This window comes from Pholis gunnellus, assembly GCF_910591455.1.
Source record: "Pholis gunnellus genome assembly, chromosome: 8".
Classification (NCBI taxonomy): Eukaryota; Metazoa; Chordata; class Actinopteri; order Perciformes; family Pholidae; genus Pholis; species Pholis gunnellus.
Window position 1 is genome coordinate 2,281,338 of NC_136534.1, and position 23,517 is coordinate 2,304,854.

At 41.8% G+C, this 23,517-nt stretch overlaps 1 protein-coding gene across 1 annotated transcript in view; it reads right to left on the reverse strand.

Annotated features, from left to right (window-relative positions):
* The window catches only part of cdk14 (cyclin dependent kinase 14), a 142,249-nt gene that overhangs the window by 71,894 nt on the left and 46,838 nt on the right, over positions 1-23,517 (reverse strand). The window contains exons 3-6 of the mRNA XM_079165135.1: positions 12,814-13,059; positions 3,583-3,677; positions 2,911-2,990; positions 214-308 (exon numbers count right to left, since the gene is read on the reverse strand). Coding sequence (XP_079021261.1) covers positions 214-308; positions 2,911-2,990; positions 3,583-3,677; positions 12,814-13,059 — 516 coding nt within the window. The remainder of the gene's footprint in view (positions 1-213; positions 309-2,910; positions 2,991-3,582; positions 3,678-12,813; positions 13,060-23,517) is intronic.

Here is a 23,517-nt window from a genome sequence, read left to right on the forward strand (position 1 = left end):
TATGCCAGTGAAAATACCCACTGCTCATCTTTCTGTGGGCAGAGTATTAAAAACTGAAAATCGATCGGAGATCAGACAACGAGGTCAAAACGACCACGACACGAGCCTTGACCTCTGTTCCCTTCATTTAGAACAAACTTAATTTCAGACCGCTACTGTCCACCCATAAAGGGTCCGAGTGGGTGATCTCAGTGCGGCAACGTGCAGACTCACCACATATTCGAAGACCAGAGTCAGGGTTTCCTTGGTGTGGATGATGTCATGGAGGAGCACGATGTTGGAATGCTTCAGGCCTTTCAGAAGAGATGCTGCAGAGACGGAACAGACAGAGTTAATGTGAGGCACATATTGAGATACCAGAGGAACTGCTGTGATCTGTATCCTTCATTAGCTGCATCATTAGAATGCGACGCGGCCCCTCTGTACGCCTCGCTACATAGTTAGAGGGGATTAAGAAACGATCCAAACAGAGAAATATAACACAGGGTGGATTACAGCTCACACTCATTTGTCAACACATTTATGATGCAATGGACATTGGTAATGGGTGGAGCAGTGAGATGATGTGTTGGGGAGATGGTTACTTTACTGGCAAAGCTTAGAGAGAGGCTTGGTGTGATCAGCACATTCTGGCTCAGATTTATAAAGACATTCACATGAGATTTGCTTCATCTGAGTCAAAGATTGAGAACAGGGAGGATTTTGCAAATAATAGGAAAAGATATATAAAAGCAAAGGTTAACAGAATTTGCGAGGGTCAGATTTGCGTGAGAAACTTCTACACAGCTAAAAGCCTTGACTTGAGAGTTGAAAGACTTGAACGTTTTATTACCAGGCCTACACATTAGAAGGATTTGGCCTAACTCATGTAAAACGTAATGACCTTTTCTTACAAAGGCTATACTGTTAGAACCCCAAACCATTTGAGAGCCGCAGTCAGTTGCCATTAAACCAAAACCTCAATCCTTGGCCTTGTGACGATTTGGACTTGAAAATACTTGAGCTGCTAATACACTGTGGTTATTTACATTAGGATGGCAGGGACTTCTGTTTTTGTAGAAATCATGTCCCTTTCTATTGCAATTCTATATCATTATGTTTCATAGAAGTTCACTTAAATTTGTAATTCTTAAAAGGGTGTCATGTCATCCTTTGAGAATTAATTATAAAGCGCAGAGGAAACGCACAAACAGAAAGAAACATCCGCACAAACTCTGCTAGCTCTGCTAGCTAATGCTAACGCTAATCTGTGATTCACCGTCCACTTTATAACAGAAAGAAAGAACACGTTTTCGTTCGGTGGCCTTTCTAAAATGAGCATCTATGAAGCTGTTCTGTTATCACGTAGTTTTTGCGACAGCGGCACCAACAATGTCACCACTTGAAAAGTTGTCTGTGGCCAAGCAAAGCTGCAAAGCTCTCTGTGGTCATTACAGAACCAAATTTGCAGGCAAACAAACAGATGACAGAATGTGTCCTCCAGCCACAATAAAGGTAATACAGGGAACAGTTCCATTAGGGCGGAATGAGAGAAACTTAATGGGTGCAGTTTTTATTACGAGGCGGGAATGGGATTTTCACAAAGTTGCCAATGTGATTAATTTAACAAACACAAAGTTATTTTCCAAGGGCACATTGAAACAGATCCTCAGAGAGCCGGCGAGTGATGGGGCCTCATGAATGCATTCATCCTGTATGACTACCTAAAGGTTGTTGAGAAAATCTGATAAGTCAGTAAGCAGGAGGTGAGCACTACAGTATGATACCTCAAAGATCCTGTCACCCGTTTGAAGATCCAAACCCCTCCCTCGTACTCATACACCCACCACATCTCTAGTAATGGGCATGAGTGTGTGCAGTTTTAATAAGCACAGACACACACGCACACACACACAACTCTCCTGTACTCTGGATATATTACTTTATTCAGCAGCAGTCTGTAATGCTGCTCACATGCCAGCGCTCGGAGCTTCCTGCTCAGTAATTGCTGAATTAGTTCAATTTCAAAGTGGCTTTCTGATCCGCTCACAGGGAGAGTTTGGACTGTGTGTGTGTGTGTGTGTGTGTGTGTGTGTGTGTGTTTGTGTATGTGTGTGGAGGCCGGGATGACTCTCACTTCATCAGGCCTGGATCATACACAGATCAAACAGACACAATCGTTTTCTCATCTAAATTCAAATGGCAGTCATGCGTGTGTGGAAGTGAGTGTGTTTCTTCTTAAAGTCCAGCAGCCAGTAAAGTGAAGAGCCTCAAGTGCTTCACATACACGACTGACAGTACACCAAGGCAGTGCTCTGTGCTGCCGTTATGCATATAAAAAGACAACTGGTAAATATTATATATCTAAATATTACTACTAATATTATACTACTATTATTACTAAATACTGACCTTACTATGAATTATTGAGGTGGCCACTTGTTCACATCTTGAATCGTGACATGGATATCAGAATCTTATATTCAAGAGATATTCAACATTGTCGATAGACATTACTCAAAATAGTACTTTACTTTACTCCAGCAGGCTTCACAGTACAACCACAGGAAGTTCTGTAGACTAGCTCCACTTGAGTCTTGCTCAAGGAATACTTTGCTTTGATACAATAATTGACTATATAGGAAGCGGATGTAATCACTGTGACATCCCACACTGGTTTGTGGACTACCATTTGTGAGTTTGGCATTTTGACCATCTTGTTTCTTGTCCGTCGCCATCTTGTTTTTTTTTTTAACTGAAAACACACTGCGCAAGTTTAAAGCACTTACTCATTGTCTTCACATTTCAGATCGTTGCCAAGGAGATTATTTGTACTTTCAAAGTAACAAATTTGACAAGAAAATTGAACTCCAGTCTGTTTATTTTGACTTCAATAACATTTCAGCAGAGTAACACTCCTGAACCTCTTACCTTCTCGTATGGCAGTGAAGGGCGTCCCTTCCTCCTCTTGCAGACGAATCACCTTCAGAGCCACCAGTTTCCCATTCACCCTGGCAAGAAGACGGAAGACAACAAAGTATGGTAATCCTGTCTCCTTGTTTTTTTTTTGTGACATGAAAAAAGAATCTATTAAAATCAGCGAAGCCGGAGAACAGCGAAGACTGTTAAGTCAATGAAATGTAATTTAGCAGCAGTGGAGTGAGACCCGGGTACAAGGCCACAGGATTACAACTGAATGAAGCTCACAAATCAAAACTGTTGTAGAGAAATAACATCATTACTGAGAAGATTAGAGTTCGTGGAGTTTCACACATTTACACTGTGTGGACTTTTCACTTTCTAGAATTCAATTAGCAGAACCTGGGAGGGAAGCACCAAACCATAAAAAAAGTAATCGATGAACAAAAACATCCGTCCTTTAGTGATTAGAATAAAGGAAATGACATTGCATGTGTGGGATTTGCAGCTCTACAGACAGGAGACAAAATATTTACATAAAAACTACACAGTGTAACTGTTATTGCTGTTATATTTAATTAATTCACTCACTTGCAGCACTGCTCCTGTATAATATAATGTAATGTTATGAACTGTAAAAAAGAGAGAGGATAAGGCATGATTGGACATGCACACTCTACTTACTTGCTCTTTCCTTTGTAAACTGTAGCATATGAACCCTCTCCCAGTTTCTCCAGCTTCTCATAGGAATCAGCCTTTCCAAACTTGGGGCTTGTAGGCTAAAGAAAAAAAGAAGGAAGAAAATATGAAAGAATTAATTCAGTAACCTAGAAAAGAAAAGTCTCTGAGGATTTTGTAGGAGACGTTACAAGTCTTCGAGAGATATTACAATGTGGAAGCTCCCCACTGGATCATCTGGGAGGTGTAATGTCAGTGAGGAGGAGGAGAGCGAGTCTTTATGTAAGAACTCTGAAGACTGCTTTTCATTTAGTCGTCAGTTTGGAACTTTTAGACACTTTTCTTTGTCGACGGTTCAAAGAGAAAGAGGTAACAACTACAGCTCGGATGGAATGAGTTGATATGAAAAGGGGAAACTAGCGCAACTCTAAAACTTCTAACTTACTGGAAGCTTTACGTGACTGCACTGATGTGGTATGTATTCTTCATGACCATGAGTTAAAGGTGCTCTCCAGTGGTGGGCCGTGTATTTTATACCTGGGCCTTCAGTGCTGTCCTACTACAGTTGAACCACCTCCTAATAACCTCATTATGACACAGCATGATGGGATGCTTCGTCATTAATGGACAATGCATATAGTCAAAATCAACGTAATTAACACAATGACAAGAACAAACTCACAAGAACCAGTCACATATATTAATATGACAACAAAGCAGGTAGAATAAGATGAAACCCAAATAACACGATTCAACAGGCTTCTGCACATTCCACAAAAACTGCGGCGCTAAAACACGGGATATGGTAAGTGTTGTCTTTTCCCGGATTTAAAGGCTGCAGTATAGTGTTTTACTTTTCTGGACTTACCAGACTGTTCTAGCTTTTCTTTTGTTTGCCATTATCTACTTTGTATTTATTTATTTTTGGTCTAGCACGTTGGGACTGGTGTTAGTGAGAGGTGCTCTATGAATAAACCTTTGCTTGCTTACTCATATTGCAGATAATTATTAATCAAAAATCTTATGTTGTAAATATTTTGTGAAAGCACCAATAGTCAACCCTACAATAGCAGAATTCTACGTTGGTGAAGAAAAACCCTTCATAACATCTACTGAATTCAAGGAGACTCTGGAGGATGTCGGCGCGTCATTGACAAAGTCTATGATCTCCATGAATCCAGAGGGTACAGAGGGTTTACGACAAGGTGCAAACCACTGGTAACACTGAAGAACAGGAAGGCCACTTTAGACTTTAACAGAAAACATCTGTAAAAGACTGACCAGTTTGGGAACAAGATTCTTTGGACAGATGGAACCAAGATGAACTTGTACCAGAATGATGGGAAGAGAAAAGTGTGGATAAGGAAAGGAACGGCTCATGACCTGAAACAAACCACATCATCTGTTTAACATGGTGGAAGCATTGCTATGACATGGCATGTCTGGCTGCTAATGGAACGGGGTCACTGGTGTTCATTGATGATGTCACAGCTGATAGAAGCAGCAGGATGAGTTCTGAGGTCTTTAGGGCTAAACTATCTGTTCAGATTCAGCCTAATGCTGCAAAACTGATTGGACGGCGCTTCACAGTGCTTACTTAAGATGAAACTGAAGGCAGAAAGACCCACAAACAAGCAGCAGCTGAGGCTGCAGTAAAAGGTCTATCAAAGCATCTCAATGGACGAAACTCAGCGTTTTTAGTGATGATTATGGGTGACAGACTTCAGGCAACCATTGACTGCAAAGGATTTGTATTAAAGTAAAGTATTAAAAATAATGATTATATTCACAAATTTGTTAGTTTGTCCAATTATTTTTTAGCCTCTGAAAATGTGAGGGGCTTTGTAGAAATGACCGTAATTCCTAAACGGTTATTGTGATTGTTTTATTTTATCCATTGAATTAAAGCTGAAAGTCTACACTGCAACCACTGGAGTTGTGTAAAGAGGCAAAATTAGAGAAATGGTGTCACATTCCAAATACTTATGGCCCTGACTGTACAACCCTGACCAGCTATCTGGACAGTGATTGGTCTTTAGGATTAGGCATCAGGTATAGTATTGCAAATGTTCTTAAAAAGCTACTTCCAAAACTGGGGGAAATGGGTTGGTTTTGTTGTTGGATTACACTGGAGAGGTCCACAGTTGTAATGAGTCATGTAAGCAACTAGACTAGAGTAAATTAATTTCCCTCACTTAGTAATTATAATTATTAGTAATTGTACACTCTTGTCTGTATATACCATTAATATGGATGGCTTCATGATGGCAGCTTATGAAGATCACAAAGAAACTGTGATGCTCTTTGATGGTTCAGCATTGTATAAATGGAACTGACATGTTTACATAAAACAGCAGGCACACCAGCAATGAAAGAAAAACTTAAAATCACCTACAAGGTTAGAAGCAGTGAGAAAGTCACAGAGACGATGTGTAGTTGTGGTCCAAAGGACTGAAATTTAAATTTATGATTTAACCACAACCTACATCCTTGCTATTGAGACAGAAATGTGTGAAGTGTAGCTACAACTTGTAGCAATCTCCCCTCAAGCTAGAATGTGAGACTGCTTGACAAGCTGACTGTGAATCAGATCAACAGACCTAGTAAATATTTTAGTAATTGCAATTAATCGTTACTTTTTTGCAGTTGGTGATGTGTCTGCTGGTTTATCACAGGGAACAAACAACCATTTAATCAGATAAACTGTGAAATGAATAGTCATCCTACTTTAGTGATGCAGTTACTATACTTAGTTACTATAATGTGCTGGTACTTTAATATGTCAGTATAATCTTTAAATAGCCACATCAACTATTACATTTTAATCTAAGTTTACATACTTATTTTAAGCCCAAGGGGGGAGTTACAGACCATGTCTGATCCACTACACTGACAATCTAAGAGGCTGTGTGTTAAATACGAGGGTTGCGTGGCTCAGGCTACCTAAACAAAAAGGGTAGATTTAGACGTTTTCATAATCCCAGCTGAAACAATTCATTAGTGTCTTGCAGCGCAAAATGGTGGTCAATGTGCCGGCTGGCGAATCATACAGGGGCTTGGGGCTTGGGGGCTGATCGCGGCACGGTTTTGGAGTTTTAGTGGGTGAAAATTCTGTCAATCACTTCATTGAACATATGGGTGTGTTCCAAATATCCTCCCAGTTCTAACGAGTGGTTACATGATAAGATGCGCCCACCATAGGCTGAGCAAGCACTACATAGACACAGACAGAGACGAGGAAAATGCATGGAGGAGAGATATGAGAGGTCAAAATGGCTCAAAATGATGCCAAACAGCTCTGTTATAATATATTGTACAATAGATTGTACATATGAGTGATAAACAAAGTGAAATATAGCGAAATATATAGTTATATAGTATATAAAAGTACAATGGAACAGCTGCAAATCCTGGTTCGAAAATGAGAATTTGGCATGTTTTGTTTTACATAAACACCTATAACTGGGGGTTGCTTCACTTTATTTACACCAATCCTTTTTGTGAGGCACCTGCACCCTTTTTGCTATGAATTGGGAATGTTTTTAGGCTAGCCAGGGCCTCATTTAATAAATTACAGTGCTTTTTCTTCAGGCGAACCTGGGAATTCTCCCTGTTTGCTGTGTTCTGTCTTCAGCTACTATTAACCAGTAACATATACACAATATTTACTCATCTCATCAAATCTCACAATTATAGTGTTATTGAACCTAGTGTCATCAACATTTTTAAAATAGACCTTGTAGTTACAGAATTGTAGTCTCTTTAGTATGGGTTACAATTTTTGAGAAGAGGCCTGAAAAAAGTTTTGGGTTCAATAGGTTAATTAACCATGTCAGGGAATACAGGCCAGAAAATGAGTTTCAGATGGAGAAAAGAAACAGAGCTTGGCTGCCAAAACAAAACACCTGAGAAATAAAAAGGTAATTGGTGCTTTGACAGAATATGAAAAGCCAAAGCTATATGAAAGCAAAGCAAGTGCATGCTACTGTTGAAGTCTTATGTTAAAACATGTTTTTGAAAAAGTCTGCCGATACTAAGGAAATTTGTAGAGAATCTAAAAAAGAAAATAAATAGCTGTTGGTTCTAAGTCTCCAGTCAGCAGCCATTAAACTATTTTCGAGGAAAAGGTTGCATCAAATGACAAGACCAGCTGGGTGTCATCGGCATAACAATGGTAAGATAAGTCATGCGAGCGAATAAAAGAACCCAGAGATGTTGTGTAGAGCGGGAAGAGAAGGGGGCCCAGGACTTTACCACTCCTCTTCTCCTCCTACCCATAAGGCTGGCAACCAGCTGGATCTTATCTTCACTAGACACTGTTCTACTGCCAACCACTCTGTCACTCCCTTCCAGCTCTCTGACCACTATTTTATGTCCTACTCTCTCCCCCTCTCCTCTCCCCCTTACTTCCACCACCTACCCACATGGTTTCTACCTGTAGTCATCTTCGATCCCTCTCCCCCGCTCATCTTTCCTCTTCTGTTACCTCTCCTCTCCCTAACCCTGAATCCTTCTCTCTCCTATCCCTTGACACTGCTACTGATCTTCTCCTCAGTACCCTTTCCTCTTCTTTAGACAACCTCTGTACCTTCACCTCCAGGCCTGCAAGGCCAACTCCACCTGCCCCATGGCTGTCGGACTCAGTGCGTACTGATAGACGGAGCCTAAGAGAGGCTGAGCGTAAATGGAGAAAAGGCAAACTCCCGGAGGACCTGCTTAACTTCCAATCTCTTCTTTCCACTTTTTTCTCCTCTCTATATACTGCCAAAGCTGCTTTGTTCTGCTCTAAAATCGAATTCGAAATTTTCTCTTCACTCCTCCAACCCCCACCCCCTCCTCCTACTTCCTCCCTTCTCCCTGATGATTTCGCCAATTTCTTTGACAAGAAGGTAAACGATATCAGATCCTCCTTCTCTCAACCCCCCCTCTCAACCCCCCGCTCCCTGTCCACCGTCTCCCTCTCTACCCTCTCCAGCTCTTCCCCCTCAGCTCTCCCTCCCCTCTCCATGCCCCATCTTACCCTATCTTGCTCCCCTCTGCCCAGTTACGAGGTCTTCAACCTTGATACATCTAACCAGCATCTAACCGCCCCACCACATGCTCCCTTGACCCGATCCCCTCCCCTCTTCTTCAGTCTATTTTGACTGAACTCCTTCCATTCCTCACCCACCTCATCAACACATCTCTTGTTTCAGGATGCTTTACCACAGCTTTCAAGACTGCCAGAGTCACCCCCCTTCTGAAGAAACCATCACTTGACCCCTCTGATGTCAAGAACTTCAGACCGGTTTCTCTCTACCCTTTCTATCCAAAACACGTGCTGCCTTTAACCAACTGTCTTCCTATCTCCACCAGAACAGCCTCTTGGACCCCCACCAGTCCGGGTTCAAGGTGGGTCACTCGACTGAGACAGCCCTCCTTGCGGTGAAAGAGTTGCTTCAGGCCACGAGAGCGAACTTTCTCTCCTCTGTCCTGATTCTCCTGGACCTGTCTGCGGCGTTTGACACGGTGAACCACCGGATCCTCCTCTCCACCCTCGAGGGGATGGGCATCTCAGGCTCTGCACTCTCCCTGTTTGCATCCTACCTGACAGGTCGATCCTACCAGGTGACATGGAGGGGGGTTCCACAAGGTTCAGTCCTTCTCTCCCTTCTCTTCTCGCTCTACACAACATCTCTGGGTTCTGTTATTCGCTCGCATGACTTATCTTACCATTGTTATGCCGATGACACCCAGCTGGTCTTGTCATTTCCCCCCGGTGACACTCAAGTGGAGGAACGCATCGCTGTGTGTTTGGCTGATATCTCGAAGTGGATGGCGACACACCACCTGAAGCTCAACCTGGACAAAACCGAGCTACTGTTCCTCCCGGGGAAGGGTTGCCCGCACCAAGATCTGTCCATCACCATTGATGATACCATGGTGACACCAACTCGGACTGCAAGGATTCTGGGTGTGACCCTGGACGACCAACTGTCATTCTCAGCAAACATTGCATCGGTTACTCGCTCCTGCAGATTCCTGCTGTACAACATCAGGAGGATTCGCCCCTTCCTCACTGACGAGACAGCGCAGGTGCTAATCCAGGCTCTGGTCATCTCCCGCTTGGACTACTGCAACTCTCTACTTGCCGGAGCCCCGGCGTCGGCCATCAGCCCTCTGGAGCTTGTCCAGATAGCTGCAGCTCGCCTGGTGTTCAATCGCCCCAAGTTCTCCCACACAACTTCCCTTCTCTGTTCTCTACACTGGCTCCCTGTAAGAGCTCGCATCCAGTTTAAGACTGTGGTGCCAGTCTACAGGGCAGTGAAAGGAACATCTCCTTCCTATCTCCAGAACATGGTCAAGCACTACACCCCCGCCCGACCACTTCGCTCTGCTGCCTCGGGACGATTGGTTGCCCTGTTGCTCAGAGGTCCCTACGGCCGATCGACCTGGTCACAGCTGTTTTCTGTCCTGGCCCCACAGTGGTGGAATAAACTCCCCACTGACGTCAGCACAGCAGAGCCGCTGCCCATCTTTCGACGCAGGCTGAAAACTCGCCCCCTTAAGAAGTGCTACCCTGAGCCTTCCACTTAGCACTTATTGTATTCATATTAGTTTGTTGCACTTATTATATTTGTATTAGTTTGTTTCTGCACTGTACCTTTGCTCTGGTTTATGCTCTTAGATGCTTGTTTAAAAAGGAGACAATTATGACTTCTGGTGACTAGTAGTTCTCTTGAATACCTATGTTGAATACACTTATTGTAAGTCGCTTTGGATAAAAGCGTCTGCTAAATGACTGTAATGTAATGTAATGTAAGTGCCTTAAACTTAATTCTCTCTAATGTCCTTCAGGGGGCGGCTCCTCTGGTTGTATAGAAGTCTATGAGAAAATGACTCTACTTCTCTCTTGATTTATTACCTCAGTAAACATTGTAAACATGAGTTTATGGTCTCAAACTCTAGTTTCAAGTCTTCTTCAATACAGCATGATGTTCATTTGGTGAATTATGGTCCATTTAGAGTCAAATAGACCATAAAGTAGGGTGTGTTTAGGGCGGGGCTACCTTGTGATTGACAGGTCACTACCATGGTGTTGTCCAGTTTGGGAGTTGTCTGTGTTTTTGTATTACATCTTTTACCCTTTCATCGTGTGTTTTCAGTTCATGAAAGTCAAATGTCACATTTTGATCACCTAAAGATTATTCAGTGTTCTGTCTTACTTAAGTCCAGCCTCTCTTTATCTGGTTGCGAAAAACCAAGATAGGGACGGCCAAAATGTCAAAGTCAAGGCTTAAAAACTGTAGTTTACAAATCAATTAGTGATGTCACAGTGACTGCGTCAACTTCTTATAAACAGTCTGTGGCTACCACCATGAAAAACACGGCACTGCCAATAACATTACCATGAAATTACAGTAAAATGCAACATTAGAATCAATTCATGATCAAGGCCCAGTTTACTGATTCAACACTTCCTCTGCTTCTTTGTGATTACATGTTAATACTTCACTAACTATTTTGAAAGGAAGCTCTGCTATACACCTGACTTAATGTTCTATTGAGTTATTATCAAACTAGTCTAACGAGTTAAAAACGTTCCACAAAAATTAAGACTGACTAATTATGAGCAAAAGGAAAAAATGACCACCTCTACCCCATCCTCTCTCGGAACTACAAGCTGTGTTTCCATGGTAACACTGGCACAACTGTTGAATGCTTTCTCACCCACTGTTTATCAACTTAAACAGAGGTGACTACCCACCAGATACTGTATCATCAGCACCATTGGTGGTGGTGGTGGCTTTTCATGTGATTGTTCGTGTTATCTCTGCTTTTATTTTAGGGGGTTACATATTGTGATATTTCATGGTGAACAACAGCCAGACACTGTGACTCTGTGTCCCTTCCAGAACACTTGTCACAGTGTCATGCAATGCTCATTGATTACAGTCTAATTAGCAACTTAAGATGCAAGACTGGAGTTGAGAGACGTGTACAACTGGATCATTTCACTACCAGCCAGTTAACAAGCTAATTTGAAACCATTAAAATAGACAATCATCCTCAGATGAGGATTTGGCCAATGGGTTCTGTCTCTTTTGCTCTTCACACAAACTGTTAACCTGCATTCAACCAAAACCTACTCAAACTTAATGGGTCAATACCATTCGGACTACAAACGACAACCAGAACGCTTCCAATACCAAAATCTTGTACCACTGTATATGAATGCAAAAATCTGTTTTTAATACTACTTGCACCTTGAGGGGCAATAGTGAGTCACTGTAGCGTCCTGTCTGTAGAGCTGCCTGGAGGGTTTTTCAATCACTTTGAATGTACAGGGACTGTGTATGTTTAGATAGTTTGTTTCAGTGACAGAAATGAGAAAATTAATCAAATTTTGTAGTTTTGTCCTTCCCATCACCAGGAGATCACTTAGCTCGGAGGAGAGGGGACGGCGTTAACTGGAGACAGACCTTCAGGTAGCGGTTAGCTGTAGCAACTGGCATTAAGCCAGCAAAAAACAGCCTTGGGGTTCTGATCCTGCCACAACTTCAAGGTGACGACAGCCAAAAACCAAGATGGCGACAGCTAATATACCGAACTCAAGGCTTCAAATTGGCAGTCCACAAACCAATGGGTGACACCGCACTGACTAGGTCCTCTTCTTATTTACAGTCTATGGTCCTCTTACAGGTCTCCCTGGTGGAGAGGAGGTTGTGTGACTCAGTTTCTATCTGTTTGGCGTCACCTCCAGATCCATTCTATATATGTGTACAATCTATCATTCTGTCATCCTGATGGTTCATACTGTAATTTTACGATGTTGGTCTATTCTGTTCACACAACATCCATTGCATGTCTGTCAATCCGGGGAAAGGGATCAGATCTCTGTTACTTTTCCTGAGCCCAGTTGCTTTTTCCTTTTAGGGAGTGTTTCATTATCTGAATTGATGAACTCAGGACAGAGGATGTCAAATGCTGCACTGGTTGTAAATCCTCTTAAGGCAAATTTGTGGTTTGATATTTGGCAACATGAATACAATTGGACTTGATTTGGCTTCATTATCTTCACTATAATTTGTAACCAGGATATTGTCTTGCTACTCTACCTGGTGTAGGATTTTGGATTGTGACTACCAAGTGTACAGTTACAAAAATTCAGTGAGAGTCACAAACATAGAGATAAGGCTAACTGGTGTATTGATACATGTACAATATGCTCCTCCTGGGTGTGAAGGGTGTACTTACAGAGCTAGGGCTGGAGTGGCGGCGCAGTTTGGGCGACTCCTTGCCGGTAGATGAGCCCTTGGCGTTGATGCAGGCATTGTTCTCAGAGTGGACCCTCTTCACCTGGCTGGCAGGCTTCTCGAACGGGTCAAAGCCGCTCTGCGTGCGCTGCACCCTCACCTTCTTGTCCTCAGGGATGGTGTCCAGGGGCTTGATGACCGAGTCCGATCCCTGGCAGCTGCGTGTGGACATCTTTGTGACACATATCTGTCAAAAATAGAATGAGGAAGAGAAAAGAAGGAGAAGATAAAAAGCGTTAAAGAGCATGAAAGAAAGAAATATATCTGCAATTATTTGTTCAGCAAAAAACTGTCTCTGCCCGCGTCTTCCAGATCCTGCCTGTTTTTAATCTCTGTCTGGGTCTCTTCCCTCCCAATAGAGCCTTGCTGCTACCTCTCTGCTAGGATGAGAACCTTTTCATCTCCATCTCTCTTTTTTCTGATCAAAACAGTTTCAGCCTCTGTCGGCTATGTTTGCACACACACACACACACACTGCCGGCTCCACTTCACACACTTCCGCCTTATCTCTGACACACATCTACACATCCATACAATTGTGCCGACATGCTACAGATTGTCTCCTACAAGCCCACCGGGAACACATCGAGCCCTCCACACGTCCCCGTCCTTTTCCAGACGCAAAGCACCTTACCAGCTGCTCCTCCACGCCGGACTGTGTGTGTCGGACACAAAAGACCCAGGTGGCATGACATGTTTTGCCACGGCTCCCTCCAGATTAAATATTTAGGCCTGGGCTGTCCTGCAGGAAGAACTTCTAATTACTCTAATACACAAGGAGGAGTCATCTTACAGCGGGTTGGATTGTTCTTTAACATGAGCCAGGATCATTGGACACAACAGAACGTTTCCCACCACACAGGCTCCCTTCTCTGTGACACTGATATGGAAACTTGTCAAAAGCAACAATTATTGATAGTGGGGTTGATAATAATTATAGTGTAAAATATATAGTGACAAAGATGACATTTTTGTTATTGTGTCAACCATAAAAATATGATATTCCTGCTTGTGCTGATAAGACATCATCAATTACTACAAACATGTCAAGAATGCAACATACCAGTTATTTATCTACTTGTGATCTTTTTTTAACAATATTGTGATTTAATTGGTGATTATTTTTTGTAAATGAAACTAGAGGCCTCCATGTGTGTTCTACATTACATTACATGTATTTCTTTCGGAGCAAGCATAATCAGACCCCAAGGGTTACCTTTTTATTTCATTTTTATGATGCCAACTTGATGTCAAAGCTAGTTTTCCTTTACCAATTTAGCACACATTTATTCAAATATTACATTACTAGTGTACCTAACATTATTCAATTAAATCTGATTAACAATTATGATATTCAAAAGTGGTAACATCAGGCTAGACTTAGATATTGCTTTCCTAAATCATAAATAGGTTTTTCAAAAAGTCTGAACACTGCAAACATGAGAGGTCCTTGAGCATCCAGTCATAAATCAGCACAAACAATATTAGGCTGAATGGTCCAGCAGTATAAGACAAGCAGTGGACAGACAGAAACACTCACATACGACCAAAAACACATGATCTCCCCACAGGCTTATGCCCTGGCGCTTATAATAATCTGATTCATAGACCTGTTGACAGCACATTTATAAATGACAAATTATGACAGCATTGTAACCTACGAGGCAACCCGGTGTATGAATTAAATCAATAGTCCAATCTGCCCTTTTTTTGAGGAAAAGTTAGTAAGGACCTAAAATTCAGCAAAGTTCAGATTTTCCATTTTAAGCAAGAACTCAAACAGAATTGTTCCAACAGGGGGGTGTTCCAACGTTGTGTTCCAAGTTCTGCACACAGTGGCAAAGGGACATGGCAGAATGATACAGAAGTCACAAAGGGTCTTCAAAAGTAGGAAAGAGACGGAATACTGGGGACAACAGAAGTTGTGATGCACTGTATGCAGAGTGACAAACCGATGGGAATACCTGAACCAAATACATTTTGTTTCCAAACAGCTGCCAACAAATCCATGATGTCTAGTCAGGAACAGCGAGTACATTTACTTAAGTACTATACTTGAGTGCTATTTTAAGTGACTTATACTTCATTTGAGTATTTCCATTCTACTTTACTTCACTGCACTATATATATTTGACAGTAGATTTTTCTGATAATGCTTCTGTATTTCAAGATTAGGAATGCAGGACTTTTACTTGTAACAGAGTATTTTAAACCGTGGTATTGATACTTTTACTTATGTAAAGGATCTGAATATGTCTTCCACCACAGGACAGTGCATGATAGTCTTGTGTCAGCTGTAAATGATAGCCTATTGGTGTGCATGGATATCCTGCCGTGTGTGTGTGTGTGTGTGTGTGTGTGTGTGTGTGTGTGTGTGTGTGTGTGTGTTTCTGACTTAGGCTACCTTTGGGGACACATTTCAGACTAAAGACCAGTTAATTGGGCATGGCGTGTGCAATTGGGGACAAAAGCCATGTAGCAACCAATAATGTAATCATTTCCTGTAAACGTTATAGAATATGCATTTCACCTGATCGCAAATTAACAAAAACCTAATTATGTAATAATTTGACAAATGACGTAGTGAAATGTCACGACTGATGCTGTAATACCATTTTTACTGATGTGATGAATGTGATTTGATCAGGCCTCCTTAAAACTAGAATTGTTGTGATTGGAACCCCCATCATAATCCATGAGGGGTGCAATTGAAAAAAAGTACAAAAGTTTCTGCTTTTAAATGTGCTTAAGTTTTTTTGTTTTGTTTTTTTCACTAAAATATGTTTTATATTTGAACTTAACACCAAAATAAATACATCCCTCTAGATTTATCACCCCTCCCACTGCCTCTCTCTGTATACACCCATGGCCTTTCCCCTGCTGGAAGAGTGATGTGGCTCGTAGTTTGAAGCTTCCTGGCTTCATTCATAACACTGACATTCCAATTTTATTAATAATAACTAGGCCCAAATAGCGGGGGGGGGGGGGGGGGGGGGGGGGGGGGTTCTGAGTGCTAAGACTTCTTGTAGAAACTTTTCAGAAAGGTGTTGCGCTCCCTAGCACCATACCAGCGCTTTTCTGCCACAAGAAAAAAAAAAGCAATGCTCTATGGTCACTCTCAGTCTTACAGAAACATTGCGTTCAATAGTTACAGTCCACCTCCTCTTCCCGCTCTCTCTCGACACAGAGCAGGTGCTGCGTCCTCGTGTCAAAATGTATTGAAAATAGAAATATAGAATCATTTCCAAAATTCACAGCGTATTTTTATCCAACAAAATACTCTACTTCAATACATCTTTGTTATTGTTCAGCCTTTTTTAAAAACAACATTTTCACTGTAGCTACAAAACTGTTTTATGACCCACACAAAGGGAGGTAAGCACCAGTATTAACAGAGATTCAAAGCTTCTTTTAAAAGCCCCTATAGAAGCTTTCAATGTAAAAAATGATATCAGTAGAGGCCCATTGGCTCGGCTTGTTCTACTTTATGATGTGGCAGGTGATTATCACACTGATGAACTTGTGCGTGGTTCATGTCAGGTGACAGGAAACCAGACGAACTGCCAAGTTCCATGCAATCACTAGACAAATGGCACATCTTTATTTTTGTTTGCTCTTGTCTTGCAGCCCGGTGGCGGTCCACGGCCCGGTGTTCGGGGACTCCTGCTTTATACTCCTGCTCATAGGTTAACTGATATACTATACACCTCTACCTCACCAAACCAGAGACACTCCGCTGCTTCTGGCAAATCATTTCTCATCGAGCGGTTTCTTCCGTGAATGACAGTAACAGCTTGTTTAGATCTCGTGTTGTGAGCCCCTTCTTCATCAACAGCCTCTTTGCTGAGTATTGTGTTTGGAATATGATACCCTCTGTTAGCTTCATTGCTCTTCTCTAGAGTTTTAAAACACACCTGTGCTTGGTTATAGCTTGCACACTCACAGAGGGTCACTCCCCAACATATTCACTCCATCAATGAATCATTCCATGTACATGTATCAGGATTGATCTGAAGTCACTTAACATCTCAACAACAATTGGCACAAACCTTTGTAGAGATATTACAGTTGTGGACATTTTTAGAATTTAAGATGTGTCTCGATGAGGACATGATCGTTCTGCATGGATACAGTGACAGAAACATAATCAGGAGTCTTTTCTGAGTTTTACAGTCATTTACAGTTATGCTAGTCTCCTCTTTCTTTCCTCTCCTCTGATTTCTGTCTTCAACCAAGGGCGGGGAGACGGCATCCACACTTGGCAGCCCGCCGATGTTACTGAAGCTAAATCGCCCCAAATCTCTAAATTGACCAGTTCATAAAAATGTTTTTGCCTGTAGTGTCTCGTCTTCACTAATATGTCTTCTTCCCCACCAAACACTACCTAAAAGGATTTGATTGGATAAGTGTATTAGGAACTGGATTCTGATTCAGTAAAAGCTATTGAAGCCCAACCCTAATCGGCTGCTTTGTTGCCAACATGATGCCTAGAAATGAATGGACTGATGGATGAAGTGACAGCTGGATGGATTGATGAATAGACAGATGCATCATGTGCACTTTCACTACTGAAACCAAACCAAACTTTACGAGTGGAATACAAAGAAGAACCAGATTGAAACCAAATCAAAAGCCTGTGTAGTTTCTGCTGGTTGCATTAGAGTCACAGGTGCAGGACGGACACACGGCACTTCTAACTGAGATGAAAATGAGCAGTTTGCATCCAAAACTCAGGGAGACGTTACTGCTGCGCTCTGCAGATAGAAACCAGCACTGACAACACCACACTGCAGGCATCAAGGACACTGTCACTGTCGCCATGGACACCGAGAGAAGCCTTCCCTCGTTCTGTTGTTGAGTTCCTCTTCATTATGTACTGCTATTTTTTTGGGTATGTTGATACATTTATAGTTATAAATGTATCAACATACCCAAAAAAATCAACTGTTCTTACAAAACACATCTTATTAATCTTTTCCAATATAAAAGAAGTGAGTGAGAGAAACAAAATAAGAATGTAAGAATATAAACAATAGAATTAAAAGCACCACGTTACTCATTGGTTTATGCCAGCATGTGGATTTCCTGCTACATCTGGCTCTCCTCTGTTGCCAGGATGGGAACACCCCGCCAAGACAGGAAAACCCCGCCACGGATGTAATTATACCATATTGATTCCTGTAGAAGGACAGCCTCTTTAATCACTACTACCCCCCTCTGTCTCCATCACGATATACCAACACACACATGCAGACACGCAAGCATAGGGTGATAAACAGCATTGTTTTCCTATCTATAAACTGCTGCAGTGACCCCTTTACCCCATAGGGATCATTTGAGATTCATCTTATCTCAGAGTTGTCATACAGTAATGGAAAAGGTAGGCAGTAACACAGTGGGCAGGCCCAGGCTAATGCAACTACGTCCAGAGAAGTAGTTACTGATGACATTAGCTTGAAGGATGACAAGGACCACACAGGCCATAAAAGACCAATCAACCATAAAGCCTACTTATGTGCTCTGCTAACTCATAGCTATCTGCCATATAAACTGGGCCACATGCAGGGCTGTGTGAACACTTTTCCATTTCACTGAGACTAAGTGGAGCTGTCGGCTCGCCTGGGCTCATCATTCTGGGTTCAGGACGATAGCGAGACGATACACCAGAGAGACCGGAAACAAAAACACCTCATCGTCCTCCCATCCACGTTGTCTGTGGCGCCCAAGTCTTTGTTTCAGCTTTCTTGAATGGCAGATATACATTAGAGGTGTGTAAGCGTCTGTGCTAAATAATGCTTCCTCAAGCAACAGCAGCTTTTTCGGTGATCAGTCATTGCCAGCTGATTTGAACTATATACGGGTATATGGAAAAAAATAATGGACCATTATGACGCAGTTTAACAGAAGAAGATGTGATTGAGGGTTGAGCTGACATGGCAGTGTGGAGACATATCAGTAATGCCGTGTTCACACCATGAATTATTCGTGCGAGTAGATTACATACAAAGTCTATGCACAGACACGATGAGAGAGTGATGCGAATTTGCGATGATGACCAATTTCGGAGTCCCTTTTTGTCGGTTTAGTGCCGTTAAATCATAGCCAAATAAGTTTATTTTGTGATCATACAGCTGTAGTAAACAGCCGACTTGTGGCTTGCTAGACACAGTGAGCTCGATGAAATCCACGGAGCTCCTCTGGACTATGTTATGAACCAGACATGACGGTGTTTAGTTTCCCGTGATATCTGGGACTTCCACAACACGTACTGAGCAGAAATAACGTTTATTTTTCCATGGTTAATATCGGACAGTTGAACAGCTTTCAGGGCGATAAGCCACGCCCCTTCTCCGGTGCGATTTACGCGAATGAACACAAATAGTCCCCGGCGATACCGGCGGCGCAAATGACGCGATTAACGTGATTAATCATAATCTGGTCCATCTCGGAACACTGTGGAACGTACATGTGCAAGGTGAGGCTGGTTAGGGTTAGGTGTTATTAAGGTGTATCAAGTAGTAGTGTAGCAGTAGTGTTGAGTAGAACGGCCTGCCTTATATCTCATGCCATTGATGTGGCTCATGTTTTGGCAAACAGTTGCCTATTTGAACAATATTAGTCGTGGACGCAGTATCCGTAACATCCCTGTTCGGTTTGTGAAATGCCGTTTTGAAGTCTCGTTCAGCAATGTGTCTGTCGCCATCTTCTTTTTTTGGACAAGTGACAAAAGAGGGTGGAGCCAAGTAGAACCGAACACTGGAGAAGAAATGTTTAGGCAACTTAAAATAGTTAACTGAATGTTTTTCGGGGAAAGACTGACTGAAAGAGTGCGCTGTTCTGCACCCATTTGAACCATGATGTCAGGCTTTTCAGCCCACCTTCAAGCACGGCCATTGTGAACAGCTACAAACCCTTTTGCCTCTCGACACTGACACTTGCCACTCGTTCCCATTCATTTGAATTTGGGCTTGGAATGTGATGAGTCTCTACATGGATACACATAAATGTGATTTTTTTTTTTTTTTTAATCGGTTTTAATATATTTTAGAAGTTATTTTGTGATGTAATACAGTAATTTCCTTTTTGGCACAGACCAACCTAGTTTACCATATCCTTGAGTTCTGTTGGCCTCTTGTCAAAGCCAATGTCACTTTTCATTGCAAGTCACTCTCATTAAGTGCACCAGCTAAATATAATATGTAAATGAATTTTTGTTACTTTGCTGTGGCCCTTTTATGATTTTAAACACAAGCCCGAGCCACAATCCCGAGCTCGTCGCAAGAGTGTTTTGTGAAGAAGAGCGTATATAAATCACTTTTCCGAAACGAATATAATGAATTTTACCCACATGCTATATACCTACTTAACGATGAGATTCTGAGATACAAAAAAAATACACAAAAAAAGGCATTTTACTCACTCAAAACACAATTATACACAAAGTAATATATAAACTACCAAGTTCTAGCACAATACCACGTATTTTTCGGCGAGCTACAGCGAGCTACGCACTCCGAATGCAGATATCATCACAAAAAAAGAGACCGTCATGGCCGAACGATAGCTTAGCAAGCATGAGAATTCCACCCTGAATCCGCAGATATCTTTCATATTTCTCTCCTTCAAACCATTCAAACGTTACACCGTGAATCACACACAAGATCAACCAACCACAGAGCAAAACATTTGAAACGCACCGTACCTTGAGCTGGTTTTATGGGCGAAAAACTCTGGAAATCCACTTAAATCCTTTCGCTACATATGCGCCGGTCCCGCTCTTTCGTTTGAGAGTAAAATAGAGATAATCCAGGCATTTATGCATAGATAGTCCTCCTTTTACTTTTCAGCGAATCATTTCGACGCTCGGTCTGTTGCGCAACTCTTTTGGAGTTTTAGTGGCTAAAACGTCTGTCAGTCACCTGACTGACCGGCCCACTTCATTCTACACTCATTTCCGCATTCTAAGACGTATCACATGTGCAAATCGACCAATCATAGGCTTCGAAAACTGCTAATACACACACAGGGAGCGACGAAAAAATCACATAAAACAAATAAATCAGGCCCCTGAGAGGTCAAATATTGTTCAAAATTATGCCAAACTGCTGTATTAGATAGATTGAACCCTATTAGTGATAAAACAAGTGAAATATATAGTTATATAGTTTATACAATTAGAATAGAAAAGCTGGAAACCTGGTTCCAAAATTCGGAAAATTCAGAATTTTGGCTTGACCTGGCATGAACTCTCTGTACTCTATCAACTTGGCCTGCTTCACTTTATCAAAGCCAATTCTTTTTTAAAAAGGACTGCTGACATGTTACGATTGTGGAGTTTTAGGCTTACTGCTGCATTATTTCAAAGACAAAAGTGCTTTTTTATCCAGGCGAACCTGAACATTTTTAATTTGAGCTGTGTGCCATCTTCATTCAGCATTTACCAGTAACATATACACTGATATGTACACATATTAACAAACTATCACACATGTTAGTGTTGTTATTCTATTGAAATTATTCAAATAGACCTTGTAGTTGAGCGATAAGCCCCTTTAATTATGGGTATGAAATTTTCGAGAAGAGGCCTCAAAATAGGCTTAGAAGTTAAAAGGTTAAGATATTGTGGATGAAAGTCTTAATAAGCATATGTGGTGGAATAAAATATCCCAACAACCAACTAATGCCCCAGATAGTGACTCTTTGTTACTGCACCTACATCACCACTGCAGAAAACTGAAAACACTTCCCTGAAATGATAGGTTTGTATGTTATTAAGACAGGGATTGCACTTCACTAGAGTTGTACCTTGTAGATATAATATGTCAAATAGATTGATTCATTGATTTATTGATTGAACAAGTCTGTCCTCAAGTTTTTTCAGTGAGTGGAATTCTAGTGTTTATTTGTATAACGTCAGAGTACTAATTTGCAGGTATCAGTGTCTGCACTCACCATCCCTGGCTTGTTAGCTAGCTTGTTGTACTCAAAGTCTGGCAGGTACATTACAAATGAGCCAAAATAAGCATCCCAATTTATATCACAGTTGTTGATATACTATGGGTGCACCTTACTAACAAAGTTGGATTGTGAGTGCTAATGTTAGCTGCTAACGTAGCATCTACCATGCTAACGGGACCTGTCCCCACAGAACCTTGCTCTTCCAAGCATCACCCTCTCGTGGTATGTATGTCACTTCTGGTTCCAGAAAAATAAGAGCCACAGGCTCTTCAGAAACCTATGGGTGACTTCACGGAGACTCCATCTATATTGTATACAGTCTATGGGTGAACCGAGCAAGGCACATCCACTGTGATAGGTTGTAACCTCCTCAAAACCAAAACATAGCCCTTTTTAATTTAGCAGTACAAAATGGCCACTAGACAGACTCATTAGAGGGGGGGGGGGGGGGGGAATTAGCTATTGAGGTCTTGTTTTCCAATGGAAATAAGGTATCTACTTGTTGGAGAACAATCAAAGGTTTGGAGCCATTCAGTGGCTATTAAGTGGAACTGCAGCTCATAGAACATTTGCATTAGCCAGCCTTAATGGATGCTGTTTGTTTTTTGACAACAGTGTCAGCGGTAGGGAAAAGAAGACTGGAGTGGTGGTCATCCTCACTATTTGGGTTCAGGAGATTTTGCTATTTATTGACATGCACTCTCTCCAAAAAAGGGGTTATATAGTTGGACTGCATGACATAACTACACCGTGTTTTCTGCCTTCGTAACGTTTAGTTACATCTAGTTATGTAACAAATACAATTCTACTGATATGTTAAACTTTCTTTAATTTTTCATCTCTTTCCAATGAATGAGCATCTATAGACAGTTTCTTTACAGAGAAATAAGACAAGTTGTTAATTTGTACTAGTGTAGGGAAAATTCTACTATTCTTTAATTGATTAACATGCTGTTCCCTTAAGATTTCTGTCCAGAAGGTGCAGGTAGATCAAATTGGTTTGTCTGGACAGTTTTTTTTGCTTTGTGATGATCACACACCAGCCCATGAGCCGACATGTTTCATTCATGTTTTATTTTATGCATTTATCACTGTGTAGCTGCTGTGCTGTGATGTATGAGGCTTAACTGCTCAAACTCAGAGGCCAGTGCCACAAAGCCAGCCTTTTCTCCCAGAGTGAAGAATGTTTCTGTTATACAGCAGACTTCTTGGAGGAGCAGACATTCTGGCCACTTAGTGACTCAGCCAGGCCTTCTACTGCCTAATTAGTACAACTGGCCATTGCCTTTCATTGGGATTCTGGAGAACCGGAAGCGCCGACAAATAAATGACTAAATTGGCTGGCTTCCCAGCACTTCCGGTTCATGAGAGCGCAGTCACTCAGGAGAATGGCCGTGACGTGGCCAGCTCCTTATCTCAGCCTCCACCTCACCGGCTTCTCTCCTTAACAGCCGTGGCAGTCTCTACACTAGCTCATGTCCAAAAACACAGTCATTTAAGAATGAGAAACTAAAGCTAGGAGCACAGCATTGTAATGAAAACACTTCACAAAACAAAGCAACGCTTTGTTACAATTCTTTTGGATATTTATTCATTCTGTCTCCCTAAAGACAAGTGCTGCTCTGAGATTCCATTCAGCTTCTGGATACACCATTAAGCAAGAGAAGTATCAGAATGAGTTGTCATC